This window comes from Perognathus longimembris, chromosome 2 (genome assembly GCF_023159225.1).
Source record: "Perognathus longimembris pacificus isolate PPM17 chromosome 2, ASM2315922v1, whole genome shotgun sequence".
NCBI classification, from domain to species: Eukaryota; Metazoa; Chordata; class Mammalia; order Rodentia; family Heteromyidae; genus Perognathus; species Perognathus longimembris.
This window is the reverse complement of record NC_063162.1, coordinates 75,567,132-75,580,599: the sequence shown is the minus strand read 5'-3', so window position 1 is coordinate 75,580,599 and position 13,468 is coordinate 75,567,132. Positions and strand designations below refer to the sequence as shown.

At 53.4% G+C, this 13,468-nt stretch overlaps 1 protein-coding gene across 4 annotated transcripts in view; it reads left to right on the top strand.

Moving 5' to 3' along the window:
- The window catches only part of Mindy4 (MINDY lysine 48 deubiquitinase 4), a 95,028-nt gene extending 86,976 nt beyond the window's left edge, over positions 1 to 8,052 (top strand). For all 4 annotated transcript variants that reach the window (XM_048339528.1, XM_048339526.1, XM_048339525.1 and 1 more), the window contains one exon: positions 5,624 to 8,052. In XM_048339528.1, the coding sequence (XP_048195485.1) occupies positions 5,624 to 5,672 (49 nt within the window). In that variant the 3' untranslated portion in view covers positions 5,673 to 8,052. The remainder of the gene's footprint in view (positions 1 to 5,623) is intronic.
- The last annotated feature ends 5,416 nt before the right edge of the window (positions 8,053 to 13,468 follow it).

Below are 13,468 nucleotides of genomic sequence, written 5' to 3'. Positions count from 1 at the left end.
GGGTATGTGCTTGGGCGGGGGGGGGGGAGGTCTGACCCAATGATATGCCATGTAAGAGCCCTGTGGTTGGAGCCCTGAGGTTGGAGCACTTGGAACATAGCAGATTTCTCATTACAATAGCCTTGCTGCTTCTAAGCATGATTGTGTAGCCAGGTGGGCACTGGGCCTCTCTGGGGGAGCACCCCAACCACACTGAGCTCTATTAGGCCTCATGGGGGCAGCTGGAACCTGTTGAGACTTGGTGAGGGAGACTGTAGACTGGAACAGGACTGGAAGGTGGGGTGGGCTGGCCAGCCAGGGCATGGTGAGAGGTGGCTGCCTTCAATAGAAGCTTCCTGGCCCTGCCACCCTGGACATGGAGAAGAGGAGGCTTAGCTGCTGGGGGTTAGGAGATGCCAGGCTAGGAGGGAGCACCCCAACACCTCGTGGAGTGGTAAGTTCTCACTTCCCCTCTGAGTTCCCTCCTGAGTTCATGCTTTGGAGGGATGGGTTGTCAATGGGTGGGGCATGATGGAGTATATGGTAAGGGAGCATCTGGGGAAGGAGTCCTTCAGGGAGCAGTAGAAGTAGGGCAGTTAGGAGGCTGGAGGCAGGAGGGTGCCTGGGTCTCAGCCCTTGTTCTGCCACCTGCTTTGAGCTATGAGGGTGTCACCCTGCCGCCTACGCTGTCATCCACAAAGTGGGGTGATGGCAGCACCAGGCCTGCATGGTTCTTGAGAAGGTACTGAACCCTAGCTCTCTAACACTGCTCTTGTCATTACCGTCTTAGCCATTCGTGTGACTTGTGGCCTTGGGCAGAGTCTGGTTTCTGTGGGGGACAACCCAGGCTCTGAGCTTCTGGTTGATTGAAATTCAGGTGGTATACCTGGCATCCAGGGTCACCGCCTACCAGGAGGCATCAGGTGAGGTCAAGGAAGAGTGAGGACATCATGTGCCTATGGAAACAGGAAGAGGAAAAGGAGAGGAGACCGGGACTGGGCACACGCAGCATTCCTGCCAGTGATGTGCTGGGATCAAGTGGACACAGCATTCCTGCTGGCAGTGTGCCGGGGGTTGAAGGCACAGGCGGGTTCCTGTCCCTTTCATATACAATGGCCCACTCATTCCAAGTGATGAATGAAAGGCTGCCACTTTGGGAAAATGAGGTGGTGCTGGCCTTGGCACCTTGTATGGGCCAGTGCAGGAGGCTATAGGACATCTGTGTTACCAAAGAAGAGCTGGGTGCAGTCTCTGCTACCTCTGGACTCCTGGGCCCTAACTAGAGCTTCCATCTGTGCACCCTTCCACGGGGCAGACCCCCAGTCTTTCATGCTCTTCTGGGTAGGTAAAGGACAGAGGTGAGTGGCTCACATTGGATTTCTTGGGCTTATCTAACCTAATATCAGGGAACTGGTTGTTCCCAACAGAAGTGGCATGGTACAGAGCTCAGGCCTGACTCAGAAAGGGCACCTAGGTACCTTCTCAACTGCTTGAAAGGCACTGAGGGGAGCTAAGAGGCTGCTTATGTCAGAGAGGAAGCCCAGGCCTGGGAGCACAGTCCCTCACTTCTGCTTACTCACTGGGCTGATAGAAGGCCTCACCCAGCCTATTCTCCATAGTGCACCCCAGAGGAAGAGTAACTGCTTGTGCAGCCACAGGATCAAGGACACCAGGCCCAGGGATTTGTCCCCAGGGACCTTGTTTCCAACACCACTTTTCTTCTGCCTGTTGTACATCCCTGTCATGGCCCACTGCTCCTAATGCAATACAACTTTGCATCACCATTCTCAGAGATGCTAGGCAGCCGAGTGAGAACAGAATCATTGGGTACTGACCCATCAGATAACATACCATCGTAATGGGGAACAGCAGGCCAGGCCCCAGAACCCTGTTCCAAGGGTTGGATTACAAAGGCTTTTTGCTTTGCTTTCATCCCAGACTGTAAAATGGCTCAAAGGAGAAACTTGGGAAAGTAGCCTTGAGGTCATGGTGAGGATTAATTGGAAATGGTCTTGTCCCTGCACATGGTGGGGTATGGGGTCCTGCTGCCTGATTTCTGGCGAAGTGGGCCAGGCTGAGAGCTGGCATGCAGGCTGTCCTATTCAGCCTTCTTAATGGAAGGACTAGGAGCTGGATAGACCACTAGTGGGCTAAAGGGTTTCCCTCCCATCACATACCTGTCATGGAACCCAAGGTAGACTCCTTGGAGAAATACCTGGAACCAGGGGCTGAACTCCTTGGAAGAAACACCTAGAACCTGGGGCTGGACTCCATGGAAGAGATCTGGAACCCGGGGCTGAACTCCATGAAAGAAACATGGAAGAACCCAAGAATCAGTTTCTGCTCTCACAGCTCTCAGCTGAGTAGGAGTCAAGTTCAGAATGAACCCTATGCCGCTTCAGAGAAGATGCACCTCCCACCCTCACACTCAGCCCCATGCACTGCAGGAAGCCGGCTCTGGACACACTGCACCCCTGCCATCCCGAAAATGTGTGGGTCCATACCAATCTGCCCCTTCCTTTCACAGATGGGGAGACAGGGACTCCAGAAAGGAGGTCTGAATGTACCTAGTTATACCTGAGTTACAAGCAGCTTAGGGCCTTACAGTCCAGCCTAGTGCAAGGTCACTGAGAGGGCAGTGTGATTTCCTGCCATCTGGCTTTGTTGCCACGGAGATAATGCACAAGTTGACTGTGGGTTTTGCCTCTTGAGAAGACAACCCTAATTGGAACCAATATCTCCACTGTTGCTGCTCCCTGCTTTGGTGCAGTCCCTGTCCTATACAGTTGTCTGTTCCTTGTGCTGGTTGAGGAGAGTGGGGTCTGTGCCCCACTCCTCCCCTACCACTGACCCAGGTCAGGAGAGCAAGGTCTGTGCCCTACTCCTCCCCTGACACTCACCCAGGTCAGGAGAATGGAGTCTGTGCCCTACTCCTCCCCTGCCGCTCACCCAGGTCAGGAGAGTGGGGTCTGCGCCCCACTCCTCCCCTGCTGCTCTCAACCATATCAGCAAAAACTATTAGCATCATTTCCAAACAAGACTCACATGAGCTCTCCATGCTTCCAGACTCGCTGGAGTGAGAGAAAATGAAGCAGTTTTGTCACTAGTCCAGAGAGAAGAGGAAAGAACTCATGACCAGGCCTGAGGCTAGGGCCCAGATGTTGCTGTTCAGAGGCTTAGATGAGAGATTGAAATTGTAATTCCAACTGGACCAGTGCCTTCAAGGGCCTGGGGCAGAGCACCATTTCTCCCTCCTTCCTGGTAAAGCCCTTGCCTGGGCTCTGAGTTCACGATGCCCTCCCCCAGCCTAGCCTGGGCTCTGTTCTCACAGTGCCCTCGCCCATGGAGGGAGCATTTCTGGATGTCTGCTGCCTCACTGGCCACACCCTGCATGTTCTTCTGATGCACTTCTTCCCACACACACCTGCTTGTCCCTTATGGGGTCACTCCTGACCTCCATCCCCACCTCTCAGTCTGGTGTCATGACCTTTTCCCTGGGTTGTGGGGAGTTCCAGAGGCCATTAGTTCCCTCTCATTTGGGAATTGGAAGAATCAGCTGGCAGCACCTAGGCAACGAGCTGGTTGGAAGCAGAGTTGAGGAGGAGATGGGGGTATGTGCATGGCTCTGAGAGCCAGGTTTCCCTGCTGAGCCAGGGAAGGCCATCCTGCTACAGAATCCCCTGGTCTGGGTGGTGAGGGTCCTGGGTAGTCTTTCAGCCAGAGGTCACTTCTGTGGGTACTTGAGAGTGGGCAAGGGGAAGGATGGAGACCTGTCAGGGTTCCACGTGGCAGGAGTGCAGGGACAAGCTTGACATGTGCCTCTGTGTCTGGAAATTCAAAGTGAGCAAGAAGAGGCCCCAAGTACTCTACATGGTTACTGTATATGATTTTGGTACACTGGATATTGTATATGTGTCTACTTGATCTAGGGAAGGGAAGGAAAAACGAGGGTGTGAGATATCACAAGAAATGTACTCACTGCCTTATTATGTAACTGTACCCCCTTTGCACAACACCTTGTCAATAAAATTTAATAATAAAAAAAAAAGAGGCTCCAAGCGCCTCCCTACCGGGTCTGCCCTCTCCTCACTGCTGTGGCCATCTCCTAGATCTTGCCCCTCCATGAGATATGACAGACTCGTCGGTGTTTGAGTCTGTGGAGGCAGGGAACCACTGTCCATTTTGATGACCTCCCTGGGTGGGAAAGGTCCCCATTTGCAGCCATGGATTACCCTGTCCATGATGGAGCACATTTTGAGCTCCAAGGACCACAGCCTCCATGCTAGTATCTTCAGTGGGTGTGGGGGAGAGGGGAAGGGGAGGTCATATACCCGTTGGGTAATTTGCAGTAGGGTTGTCAGGTACCTGTTGTGTTATTTGGCAGAAGGGGTATGTGTGTCCTGTACCTGTTGAGTTTTTGGCAGTGGGGGGATCATATACCTGTTGGATTTTTGGCAATAAGGAGGTCACATACCTGCTGGGTTATCTGGCAGTAGAGGGGCTGTGTACCTGCTGGGTTATTTGGCATTCGTAGGACATCCTTGTCACAGCAGGGAAAAGGTCCTGAGCATCCTGTAGTGTACTGGACAAGCCCCAGATGCCAAGAGTACTCCCTTGACAGCCTGCGCTCTGAATGGTTGTGCTAAGTCAGCTAGGATGATGATGAACCTGGACAGATGACAGGAGTAAGGCTGCCTTTCTATCTCATCTCTCTCCTCTTTCTGATGTCCCGAATTTTTGTTGGTTGCTTATGCAGAACTCTTACTGATCTTGTAATTGTCTCAGACATTCAGAGCAATATCTGCTTTATCTCAGCCCATTTGACTTGTAATTTGCCTCAGTTTTCCTCTGTTGTAAACTACTCCCTGGTGGCTTCCCAGCTTTGCAATCACTGACTAGAACCAGGAGTCAGCTCTCTCTGTAAATGGCATAAAGGGCTGGAGATGTGACTCAAGTGCTTGAGCATCTCTCTAGAAAGCACTAGGTCCTATGTTTAAACCTCAATACTGCCCAAAATAAATAGAAAATAAAGTCAAATGTTAGGAAATATCATGGTCTTACCTACAATAACATATTAGAACTGAATTGCTATTACATCTCATCCTGAACTGCTATTTAATTCTACTCAATGCCTCCTAAGGCTTCTGAGAGCAAATTCTCAAAAGCCTGTCATCTCCTGTGGTATACACAGCCCTTCACTGGCTGCTTGTGGCCGGAGAAGAAAGCCTTGAATCCTTACAGACCTCGCCGGTTCTCAGCCCCTCCTGCCTCTCTCCCCATTGTTCTGGGCTTCTGTACTAGAGGCCCTCAGGATGTCTTCTTACCTCATCCTGCACAGGTGCCTCACAAGAACCCACATGAGGCACTTCTAGGAAGCAGCCAGGTCTAGAGGCCTGAGGGTCACTCTGTCAACAGAGCCCAGAGTGCAGCACAAAGTTGGCTGGGGTGCAAATGAGTAAACCACCATCCACTTGTTTTCTCCACTGCTTCTCAGGGTCCTGATGTGTTGTGTGTTGTAAGGTGTTTGGGGGTGGCTGTGAGTGCAGAGGATCAAGGCAGGCCTTGGCACAGAACATTCTGGTAAGTGAGAGTCCCACCAGGCCCCTGCAGCTCTAACTCTTCCTCCCCTCCTCCCTGCTCTCAGGTGGAAGGGGGCGTCTGTGAACTGGAATGGCTCCGACCCCATCCTGTGACCCTTGGATGCACCTAAGTTCTACAGCTCCATTGCTCATCACCAGCAACCCACGTACTCCAAGCCTTGGACAAGTCTCTGAAATTCATCTCCACTGAGGCCAGCATGACCACAGGCATGCGCAAAGCCTCCCTGCCCTCTCTCTGAAGGGCCTTCCCAGGCCTGGGGGCCCCCACACACAGTGGAGGCTCTCTTCTGCTAAGCACCAACTGCCAAAGACAGGAGGAGGTCACCAGGACTGGCTATCTTCCATTTGTACCCCCTCCTTACCCTGGCTGGGTCATCCCTTGATATTTAGGTGGCTGCACATTCTATAAAGCAAGTGTCAAATTTGTGCTGAGGACTCCTTTCTCTACTGTTGGCAAGGTCTGGGGTAGGAGGGAGATGGTGGAAGCTTCAGAACCAGGACTGCCCCTGGCAGGTGGTTTCCTATCTCCCAAGTGGCTAGCACTGATCTCAGGCGCCACGCTACAGGAGGCTGAGCTGACACCTGCATCCCCAGAGGCTTGGTCAGATGAGGGATCTGGCCAAGCAAGTGTGAAGAGGAACCAGCAGGGAGGGGGCCTCTGGGACAAGGAGTGGGATGGGGACAAGCCGAGGGACAGGGAAGTGAACTGCTGAAGTATGGATGGGCAAAGGCTCTGAGCCCGCACGTCGCAGTGCGCACGTCGCAGTGAGAGAAAGAAGGCTGCCCAAGTCATGCTTAAGCATTCATTTGTGTGCTGTGGGTTTCAAGAAGGAATACTAGTAGGAACCCTGGTAAAGAGGAAGAGATAGGGAACGAGTTATGCCAAACCAGGGACCATGACAGGCTGAAGAGGAGGACAAAGCACATACCCATGTGAGGAGCTAGAGCAGGTAACAGCGAAGTCCAGAACAAGTAACACCAACACCAAGCCCAGAACAGGTAATGGCAAATCCCAGAACAGGCAACAGCAATGCCCAGGACAGGAGCTGCCTCCCTTGCCTGATCCTGTCTGTGCTCAGTGAGTAACTGGGTCGTGACCTGGTACTATGCAGAGCCAGGTGTTTGTGCTTGTGTTACAGGCTGACAGAGGCCCAGGTGAGACACAAATGCTGGAGGCAGCTGGCCTCAGCCTTTGAGTGCCCTCTTAGGGCTTAGGACATAAGCCCTGCTAGGGCTAAGTCCCTCTATAGTGCAGGGCGGAGGGGATCTATCTGGCATTTGGCTCCCTCAGCAGGGCTTGCATGGAGGGGATCTAGTAGGCATTTGAGTCCCTCTGTGGTGCAGGTATGGAGGGGATCTAGCTGGCATTCAGTGATGTTACCTACAAAGCCTGCCTTTTATTCCTTGTAGATGGAGCATGTCTCTGTGGAGAAGCCAGGAGGTGCTAGCAAGGTCCAAGGGAAATAGGGGACAAGGACTACTCTGCACTGTGTCCAGGGCCCTGTGGGGTTGACTATATAAACTGCAGTGGCCGCTCACCGCAGGGTTCCTGCAGAACTGCTTCCTATATCCCCTGCAATGTTTATGGGTTTGTTTTTCTTGGCCAGGGACAGGCACTGGGGACAGAGCTGGGCAAGGAAGTCAGCTGACCTGCGGAGCCCTTGTTTATCTGCCTAAGGAGGAAAAGTGTCTTTCAATGAAAATCACTTAGCCTCTCAGCTGGGGGCTCTTTGGCAGGGCTGGAAAAAAGCCATTCCCAGCCCTGCTCTAGAAGGCAACATCTAACAAGCGCAGAGCATTCACTGTTCTTCAAGCCCAGAGGCAGAAATATGGCGTTCCAAGCCCTGGATTAGGTGAGCAGAGCTGGACACCACCTGCTCCTAGGCTGTGGTGGCAGGGCAGCCCTCTATCCCTACCAAGCCCACAGGAAGGAAGCAGCATGGCCCAGTCCAGCAGGAAATTCTCTACCTGAGAGCATTGTTTTCTGGAGCCCATGAGCAGAATTTGGAGTTCAGAGCTCCTCCCAAACTATAGTGAAGACTTGTGCTCATGTGCATAGGTCAAGGCCTTAAACTTGGAGCAGCCTCTTCCAGCTTCCAGAGCTCCAGAAAGGTTCAGCCCGGCAGTGAATGCCCACCCCCCCCCCCCCAAGGCCTCACACATACAGATATCAGGAAGTAGGCCTTGGTGCCATGAGCGTGGAGGACAGCTGTCCACTGCCTCACTGCTGCCATGCCTTCCTCTCCTTCCCTTGGTCTTTCCATGGGTTAGCGGGCCAAGACCCCAGGCTCTCTTGACAGCAGAGCCCCTTCTCCCCCTGTGGTGGCCATTAGGGGAGGGAACTGTCACTGACTCCCTTGGCTTCTCCAGGGTGGAAGGCAGGACAGAAAGCTCTGGAGGCCAAGTAGACTTCACCGGTTCCTTCTCTGGAGGGCACCTCCTGCTAGGGCTCTCTGTCTCTGACCAGTGGAAAACTTAGCCAAAGTTCTGATGCCTTATTAGCAAACTAATAGGCCTTGGGGAAAAATCTCCATTAAGGGTCTCCTATGTTTGATGGCCAGCCAAAGGAAGCCACCTTTGTCATGATATTCCACTTCCCGCCCCCCCCCCCCCCACAGAGCCTCCCTGGGGAGACTTGCTTGACCAGCTACCTTTAGCAAAAGCTTTTCACTGTAGATAGGGAAGTCTTTTCACAGTAAATAGAGAAGTCTTGGTCAAAGAGGAAATAGTAGCTAGGTGATAATTAGAGTTGTGCCTTGACTAGGTTTAATCTCTTGTTTTGATATCAACAATCTTTGTAGTAACCACCCTTTGTAATAGGAAAACTTTTGTATTAGTTTCCTCCCTCACAGTAGCAACATCCTCAACTTTTGTATTTGAAATGGATATCATGCTGTATTAATTTTTACCCTTGAAGTTGTGAATTGATTTCTAACCCTATATAAACCCTGGCCCTCCTGAAATAAAGTGTGCATTGGTCCACTCGCCTCTGCATCCTCTGTGTCCTGACTACGGCTGCAGTTTCCCAGGTCCAACACTCTCCAGTGGAGGTATTCTCCACTTGCTCTTCTGCTGGGCCAGCCCCTGCCTCCCTCAGGCAGAGCACCAACACAGCCCAGCCCTGTCCTCTCACCTATTCCCAGACAAGCTGGCCACTATTCCTGCACTCTGAAGGCACACACAGGCCTTCCAGCAGTTCTAAGCTTCTCTCCTTTGGCTTTAACAGTAGAGATAGCTCTAGACACTTGCTATCAGCAGGCCTCATCGACCCCACACTGCCTGTGCTGTGCTCATGGCCAGGAGGGCATGACAGAATGGTAGGCCATGTGCTCAGAGTTCCACAAGCTTCACACACAGGTGGGTCATGGGAGCCATTTCCAGCATGGTCAAGATTCTACAGGGTCAGAGCCCTGCAGGGGGTTGGGGGAGATCATGAGCCAAGGTGCCTTCAGAGTCCATGGGACTGTTCCACAGGGTCGCCATGTCTGGGCCCAAATGGAGGCATAGCCCAGCCCATCCAAAGCACCAGGGCTGTTGAGGGGAAGAAGGGCCTGGAGTAAAGGGCCTGAGCTGCAGTAGCTCCTGGGCTCTGACTGCTCTGGATTCTGGCTTCACTACTCATCATGGTGGGCCTGAGACCCAAATATGAGCCCCACATGTCAGCCCAGCAAAGCCTCAGGTGCCACTCTCGGCCACTAAACCAGATTCTGAATTTTCACCAAATCAGAGCTCAAGCTGAAACAGCTCTGGCCCCGGAGCTTGTGATATTCACAAATTCTGGAGAGGTGTGGAAGAGGCCCTGAGGCACTCAAGGATGCTGCCTTGGGTCAGATGGTCGAGGTCATTGTCCTGCCCTCCTGCCTAGCCCAAGTGCCTGCCTGTGTCAACACTTGGCTGGAACTCTGGGCCTTGATGGCTCCTCTGTAAGATTGAAGCCCAGAGGGTGTAATGGGGTGAAATGATCTAAGACATGGTAAAATACACAAAATAGAGCTTAACCAGTTTGCTTTTGGCGCTTTCAATGGGGATAGAAGCTCCTTGGGGAGTCTGAAGGAAAAGTACAGCAAGGGGCTAACGAGAGCAGATAGGTCCAACAGTCTTGTCTGTCCATCTGATCCTGTGTGCCTAGAGAGGGAGGAGGTCCAGAGGACCAGGAGACAGAGAGCAGAGGTAGACTGGGAGGCAGAGAAGGGAAGACAGTGGGAGGCTGAGAATGGAGGCAGAGAGCAGGTGGAAGCCATATGGTGGCCAGGGCAGAAGCTTTACCAGGGAGCAGAGTGCTCCTCAGACCTCTCATATGGGGGAGGGCTGTGTAGGGCAGAGGTAGGGAGTGGGTAAAGGGCTGTGTGTACTTCTAGGAAGGCAGTATAGTCCTGTGTGAGGAGGGGGAACAGAGAAAGGTGGCTGATGGCTTTTTCACATGCCTGTGGATGGTCCTTGCATGGCTACCAGCCCTTCGGGGAATCCCCAGAGTTTCAGGCGATGAGGAGGCTGCAACATTTCTGCCAGCATTGCTCTCCACCCCAGTCCTCCCTGCTCCCTAATCATGCCCCATCCCCTTAGGCCTGTGGGAGGTGTAATTACCAGGCAAAAATGCCAGGCATTTGTGATAATGGAGATTGTGTAATGCAAAGGCCTGGTTAGGGTGGGCTGGCTGCTTACAGTGGGGCAGGGCCTGCGTGCAGGGTGGGGATGGTGGGGATGTGTGCTTCCAGAGCTCAGAGGGGCACAGGAATTGGGACACCTCCCTCCTCTGAGAGGCACAGGGGAATTGACAGCTCCCTCCCCAGGTAGTGGGGATTCATTGGTAGCAGGAGCTTGTAGGTGGCCTTCCCTGGACAGTCCTGTCTACCTTCCCACAAATATACATCCTGTGACTTGCTCCTCCAGCCAAGTAATCCAAGGCCTTTTCTAATTCTACCGGTGGGGAAGCTGAGGCCCAAGCGGGAATTCTTTCTTTAGAGGCCTCTTGGCACATTTCTTTCTTGGGCTAGAAGATATCAATCTGCTGGGGTGAACCAAGCCTGCCTCACCCTTACCTCCATAGCCCACCCTAAATCACAGCAGTGGCTTGGATGCATGTGGTCCCTGCCTTCTATGCCTGTCATGTGTTAGGTCCCACCTCTCCCACAGAGCTAACATTCCTTTGGGAAGCCTTTGAGAAACCTGGGCCACCCAGTGGAACTCAGCCACAGGTCTCTGGTGTTACCCAGCAGGCTAACACACATGTGCACACACATGTGCACACGTACACTCACCTCTGCACATGGGTTCCTTCCTAAACCCAAAGTTCAGGGCTCATGCTCCCCACCCCCTCCTCTCCCAACACCTGTCTCAGCCCAGGACTCCCTTAGAGTGCAGGGGGAGCACCACCCTGTGCCCACCACTGCCCTGCCTCCAGCTGACAGCCTGGGTCACAGAGTGCTAGGCGGGAAAAGTTGTCTGAGGTGTCTAAACCGTTGGTTCTGGGTGTGGTTCTGAGATTAAAACTGGCCCCTTTCCTGTGGCACTTGATAAGGGTGATCCCTGGTGTTTATCTGGCATTTTCTGCTTTAGGGCCTTTTGACGTCTGTGAGAGTTGGCCAAGTCCCTCCTCTGGGAGTCCTCAGTGATAAGCATGGAGCAGCCACCTCCCCGTGGCCTGCTTGCTCCTCGTCACTTGAGACACCTGCTACCAGCATTCCTGCTGCCAGCATTATCCTGAGCCCTGCCCCTTCCTGGCCTGGCCCTGAATGGAACCTGGGGTGTTATTAATAATTACATCAGGGACGATTGTGTAAACGGCCACCGCAGAGTGTGGGAACCTTGTCTGAGGACACATTGTTGGGATGTGCACCGTGCTCTGCCACTAGCCCTAGGGCTGGGTTCCACTGGGGCACAGAACTCAGAGGAGGAGGAGGAGTCCCTGTGCAACTGAGGAATCGTGGAGTCCTGGAGGAGGATCAAGGCAGAAGAGGGGAATAGGACACTCCAGGTGGGGGCAGGAGTATTTGAGGGTGATGGGAAGGACTGGTTCCAGTGGGACCTTGAATACTAGGCTCTCAGCATGGGAGGGCTTTAGAGCAGGGCAGTAGTGGACAAGCTGCGTTCCAAACATGGTGTGACAATACGGAGGGGGGATCTGAGGGAAGATGCCAATTCTGAGAAAGCAGGGGATAGCTGGCATTGGGTGATCTTGCCCAGGGAACAAGGGATCAAGGCAAGCCTTGGACCCCAGTCCCCTCTGCCACCTCCACTTCTGGGCAGGCAGAGCTGAGCCTCAGCCACTTCTTCCTCTCTCTGGTCCTCTGGCGGCTGCAGCTCTACATAGAACAGCCCTTGCTGCTTGCCTCCCAATGAAGCAGCTTCCATCCGCCTTCCTTGGCAAACCATGAAGAAGGGGCCTCAATGTGAGGAAGTGCCAGGTCTTTGTTCTGGCTCCGGCCGTGGCTGGACCCATTGCCCATTGTTCTCCCAGCCGTGTGTGACCTTGGGCAGCTAGCTGCATTGGACTGCCCAGCTCTGCTGGGCCCAGACACCCAAGTATACCCTAGAAGACAGCCAGGAAGGCAGGGGGCTCTCAGTCCCGTGGGCAGGGCCTCTTCCTGTGGAGTACTGTGTCCCCTCCTGGGTTCTCAAGGCCTCTTCTTATGGGGGTACTGTGTCCCCTCCTGGGTTCTCAAGGCCTCTTCCTATGGGGGTGCTGTGTCCTCTCCTGGGTTCTCAGGGCCTCTTCTTATGGGGGTACTGTGTCCCCTCCTGGGTTCTCAGGGCCTCTTCTTATGGGGGTACTGTGTCCCCTCCTGGGTTCTCAGGGCCTCTTCTTATGGGGGTACTGTGTCCCCTCCTGGGTTCTCAGGGCTCTACTTCAGCCTCTTTGGGATGGAGTGGGTACTGGAAGAACTCACCTCCTGAGGACCAGGTATCATTAATAGGTGGAAGAGTGAGCTTCTGGCTCCAGGATCAAGTCCATAACATCTCCTTGCTGCTATTGGCCTGGTCCATCTGGACCTGTGCATCTCTCTGCCTACTGTGGTCACTTTGGGGTGGGAGGTCCTTGTTCTAGAGGTGGCAGGATGCTCTTAAATCCTGGCCTCCATGGTATGTCACATTAAGTTACAAAATAAACCCACAAAATAATGCTTGTATCTTAGTTTCTCCACCCATAAGAAACAGTTGTAACCCACTGGGGCCTATCCCCCATGCTGGGCTTTGATTCCCCCATTTTACCCGAGGGCAGGTACGAGGCCCAGTCCTATCCTGGGCTTTGGTCCCCCATTATACCTGAGAGCAGGTACGAGGCCGGGCCCCACACTGGGCTTTGGGTCCCTGTTTTGCAATGAGCTGATAAGACAAGGTGATTGGACTTTGCAAGCTGTGACAGTCACTTTGGAGTGAGTGGCAAGTATCAAGTACCAGTCTCTAACAGACCTATCACTTAGTCTTCCCAGAGCGCCTGCTGAGGTTCTGGGAATCCCACTGCATGGATGGCAGGAGAGGGGAAGGCACCCTGCAGCCCTCCTCTCCTGGCTCCCCTCATTTCCTGAAACTTAGGGACTCTGGAATATCTTTGAGTGTCCTGATTCTATACCCACAAGCTATTGTGTGGGAGCCCAGCCTTTCCTTCAATTCAGCCCTCTCCCTGAGGGTAGGCAGAACAGAGAGAACCCTGGGTCAGAAGCCAGGCAGCCCAGAAGGAAGCTGGTTGGCCCAGGCAGGCAGCCGACCTGGCCATCGCCCCCTGCAAACCCTGCTTCCTTGGCAGAAATACCCAGTGCTTTTCCCTCCTTCCTGGCTATAGCAGGCACATCTTGGGTTTATTTGTGTAATGGTTTTCCATTTCCTTTTCTGGAAAATCATCGGGGCTGTGCCTTGGCTCTCATCAGAGGGGAAACTGGAGGGAGAAGGGT